The sequence below is a fragment of the Chlorocebus sabaeus genome, chromosome 9, assembly GCF_047675955.1.
Source record: "Chlorocebus sabaeus isolate Y175 chromosome 9, mChlSab1.0.hap1, whole genome shotgun sequence".
Lineage (NCBI taxonomy): Eukaryota > Metazoa > Chordata > Mammalia > Primates > Cercopithecidae > Chlorocebus > Chlorocebus sabaeus.
In genome coordinates, this window is record NC_132912.1 from 94,642,490 (window position 1) to 94,646,737 (window position 4,248).

Below are 4,248 nucleotides of genomic sequence, written 5' to 3' on the forward strand. Positions count from 1 at the left end.
TGTTAATCCCCAGAACCTGTGGATATATTGGGATAAATTGCATTATATTTCAATGGGAAATTAAGGTTGCAGATAAAATTAAGTCTGCTAACAAACTGACCTTGAAATGGACAAATTATCCTGGATTATTTGAATGGGCCCAGTGTATTTATAAGTGTCTTTTTAAGTTGAGGCAAGAAAGAGTCAGAGGAGGAGATGTGATGATAAAAGCAGAGGTTGGAATGAGATGATTGTTGGCTTCAAAGATGGAAGAAAACCAAGGGCCAAGGAATGTGGACAGCTCTAGAAGCTGGAAAGGGCAAGGAAATTAATTCTTCCCTAGAGCCTCCATTGTTCATTTCCACACAGGTTGGCCTGACTCCCTGCTGCTTCTAGCTTGACCTTTTCTGGAACTCTTGTTTTGGCCTTGAACCTTGCCCTGTTGAATAGCAAGACTGGAACGTACCCAGAGTTTTCTTTCAGTCAGCAGAATGTAGAAAACTAAGATACATCTTTCAGGTGATAGTATACCCACCATGCTTAGAAGCAATTCGCAGGCCCTGCACATAATCAAAGAGAAGGGAATACAAGAGGTGAGAATACCAGGAAGTAGGGACCATGTAAGTAAATATATACTTACATACAGTCTGCCGCCATATGTAACTTGTAGAGTTAAGAGAATAAAGTAATGACTTACACTTATTTGAAGAATTTGAATTTAACTTTGATTTATTTTGAACAAATTTTGTGTTCTTGAGATCATAGGTGTTTAGGGTGCAAGGACTATGAAGTTGTTGTTTTAATATAGTATGCAATGGTTTGCTTCAAATGGAGGACCAAAATATTCAGAATAAAATGATCTCACCTTGTTAAGAAGGGAATGACCAAGAGGATTTAACTTCAAGCTCCCAAATGAGTGATTGCAACACACACACACACACACACACACATATAATGGAAAAACATATATGTTTTTTCATATATATATATACACACACACATATATATTTATATATATAGCTGCCCCTCCATATCCATGGGCTCTTTATCCACAGATTCAACAATGGATGGGAGGAAAGTGGGGAGGAAGGGAAAAAGAAAGAGAACCAGGGTGCAAATCAAATAGAACAATGATAGGGCCAGGTGGCTGCCAGTTTGTGACTCTTGCTTTATGTCAACTTCTTAGTTTCTGTCTTTTCCCAGCAATTCAAGATGTGTTTAAGAACTTAATTCAAGGTGTACTTGGAAGTAGATCAAATGCAGGTAGAATTTCCATTGCCTTGTCAGTTCTTTAAATCTAACCATACAGTTTTTATTGAGCACCTAACATACACAGTCTATCATGACATCACACACACAAATGAAATACATTAATAATTAGTTACATGAAACAGAGAGATACAACTTCCATAATGGTCAAAATGACTCTGAGATACATACTTACATTTTAGCTATTTTAAAAAATATCATCAAATATAAAGAGAATCACTTTTTACTGGAACACTCAACATCTATAATTCACTTCTAAATGCAGAAGGTTAATGGGAAAGTTCCAGAACATTAGTCACCATTTTGTTAAAAAGTAGCACTTCTAGTGGCACACCCCTGTAGTCCGAGCTACTCCGGAGGCTGAGGCAGGAGGATCATTTGAGACTGGAATGTCGAGGCTGCAGTGAGCCATAATTGCACCACTGCACTCCAGCCTGAATGACACAAGACCCTGTCTCAAAAATAAAAGTAAAGTAGCACGTATAAGCCAAGTGCAGCGGTGCATGCTTGTAGTCCCAGCTACTCCTAGCTATCCTGGAGGCTAAGATGTGAGGATCCCTTGAGGTCACGAGTTGGAGACTGCAGTGCCTATTATTGCATCTGTGAATAGCCACTGCACTCCAGCCTGGGCAAGCCAGACCCTGTCTTAGAAAAAAAAAAAAGGTAGATCTTCTAAAAGAATGGAAAGGAAATCATTCTGCAAACCTTTCCTTGGAGCCAGTTTTGACCTGTGAGGCTTCTGTTCCTATAAAGGTTATCTATGACACCCACTACGCCGCATCCAAGTTTATACCAATTCAGAAAGGGGAAAGAAGTCTGCAGTCTTGTTAGCTGATTAGGTGAGAAGACATGATTCAACCTGGCTCAGGTTGGCAATTGCTCATGGCTTCATTTAATAGAAATGTTAAACAATAAGCATTGCATCCCCCTCCCCACATGGGACTCCCATCACCTTAGTCACTCTATCTCCCCCTTATTCTCAGCCTCTCTCGACATCGATTTCTCTCCCCAGTCTCCAGTTTTTGCACATTTAAGGTACTCCTATTTCTGTTTCCATTATTTTTCCTGCTCTTAATCAGGGCTGAGACTCTTTAAAATTGTTAACGTCTCTGCTATCCCAGAGATTCTCCATACCCCTTACACTCTCATCCCAAGCACCCCACCCTTACCCTTGCCCCCGCCCCATTCGGGAACCTGGATTCTCCCCATTCTCTATCATGGTAGCCCCCGGTCTAAGACGCCCTTAGCTTTCCCTTCCCCATGCCTCCCCCCTCATCCCTCCCTAAGCTGGCAGGCAGTCTCAGCCGTTCCAGAAATTGACAAAGAAGTTGCAGAGGGAGTGCCACTTCTCAGCGCAGTAGGTCTCCGTGAGCTCCGCGTTCCCATCTAGCCCGTCGGGGTCGGGCCCGGTCCCCATGGGTCGCTCCTCGTTGGGGACCAAGGCCGCCTTCCTCTTGCCCGCGTTGGTCTTCCTCTCAGAGGGGTTTTCTTTCGGCGGTGCGCTTTGGGGTGGCGGGGTCCCAGCGGCTGGGCCGGGCGCACGCTCCCGGGGCCGTCCCCGGCTGCGGGCCCTGGGCTTGGACTCCCCCGCGAATCCCGCGGCGGAGGGGCGTGCGGGCGGGGACGTGCGGGGCACTAGTCGCAGCTCGGCACCGTGGCCCTTCTTGCCCGCGCACAAGCGGGCCTGGAGCGGCGTGGGGTCGTGACAGGGCCTCCGCTTCTTGCGCAGCCCGCCCAGCACCTGCTTCCAAAAGTGCGCGCGGCGAGCGGCGTAGGCTACGCAGCGCTGCGGCTCCCCGCGGTAGGCGCACTGGTGGCGTGCTCCGTCCGGGCTCTGGCAGCGCAACGCCAGCTCGCTGCCCGCTGCGGCCCCCGGGGCGGGAAGCAGGAGCTGCCAGCTGCACGCGTGCTGCTCGGGGCTGAGGAAGCGACCCGAGGAGCCGCCTGTGGGCCCGGGGACCGGCTCCACCACGTTGCTAGCAGCTCCCTTTTCCCTCCGAGCAGCCGCGAGGAGGCAACCACTCAGCAGCAGCAGCAGCAGCAGCGACGGCGACAGCGACGCTCGCAGCCTCGGAGGACTCATGCTCCGCGGTTTCCGCGCTCCGCTCTTCTCGGACCGCGTCTGTCGGGGCTGGACCAGGCAGAGAGCATTCCCTGGACCTGCGGACAGAGGCAGAGACAACACCAACTGAGCTAGGCGCAGCGCTTTGCCCAGACACATGCACCTGCGAACTACCCTTCCGCAGACTTTCTGGAAGCTGCAGCCTGCGAGGAGACCCTCTGAGGAGCTTTCCTGGGGAAACTGCTTACTGTCTAAATAATCACTTTCAAACCATGTATGCATTGAGATTTTCTTCCCCTTGCAAATATGATAGCAAAACGATGCGTGATAATTGCCCCCTCTACCCCTTCCTTCGTTTTCTCCCTTCTCCAACGTCCAGTAAACTATCTACAAAATCATTTCAGATGATTCCTTGGAAACATGCACTTTACTACACTTTGAACTTACCGAGTTCTGGGAGAGGCGCCAAAGCCTTATTAGGGTAGAGGGAACGACTGCACAGGGGAGTAGTCTGTTTCAGCCGGCTCCTGTGAATGAACGTGGTATCAATGGAACAGAAGAGGCCTACCCTTCTTCGCCCCTCCCAGATTTCTCTCGCTCTGGGAGACTTATCACCGCCGCGCTTCTCTCTCTCTCTCTTTCTCTCTCACTCTATCTCTCTCTCTCTAGATGGATGATGGAAGCTGTCCTGTAGCATGAAATATAAATCTTGTATTTTGCTTCCAATGTTTAAAGTAATCAGGCAAAATTAACCAAGTTTTTATCCAAAAAATAAAAATTAAACAAAAGATGTAAGTTTTAAAAGTTAAGTAAAATGAAACAAAACAAACTTCAGTATTCTAGACATTTGTTACACAATTATTTACATTCTATTTCTCATATTCTGAGTTCGATATTTTCACCTATTATTTCCAGTAGCCTTTCTTATCCTGACTCTC

General features: G+C 47.4%; 1 protein-coding gene across 1 annotated transcript; it reads right to left on the bottom strand.

The window, feature by feature from the left end:
• Positions 1–690: 690 nt before the first annotated feature.
• On the bottom strand, positions 691–4,009 carry FGFBP3 (fibroblast growth factor binding protein 3). Its single transcript, XM_007963536.3, has 2 exons — positions 3,758–4,009; positions 691–3,408 (listed from the first exon to the last, which is right to left on the bottom strand). Exon 2 carries the CDS (start codon positions 3,329–3,331, stop codon positions 2,549–2,551), a length of 783 nt encoding a protein of 260 aa, XP_007961727.1. The 5' UTR covers positions 3,332–3,408; positions 3,758–4,009; the 3' UTR covers positions 691–2,548.
• Positions 4,010–4,248: the final 239 nt, after the last annotated feature.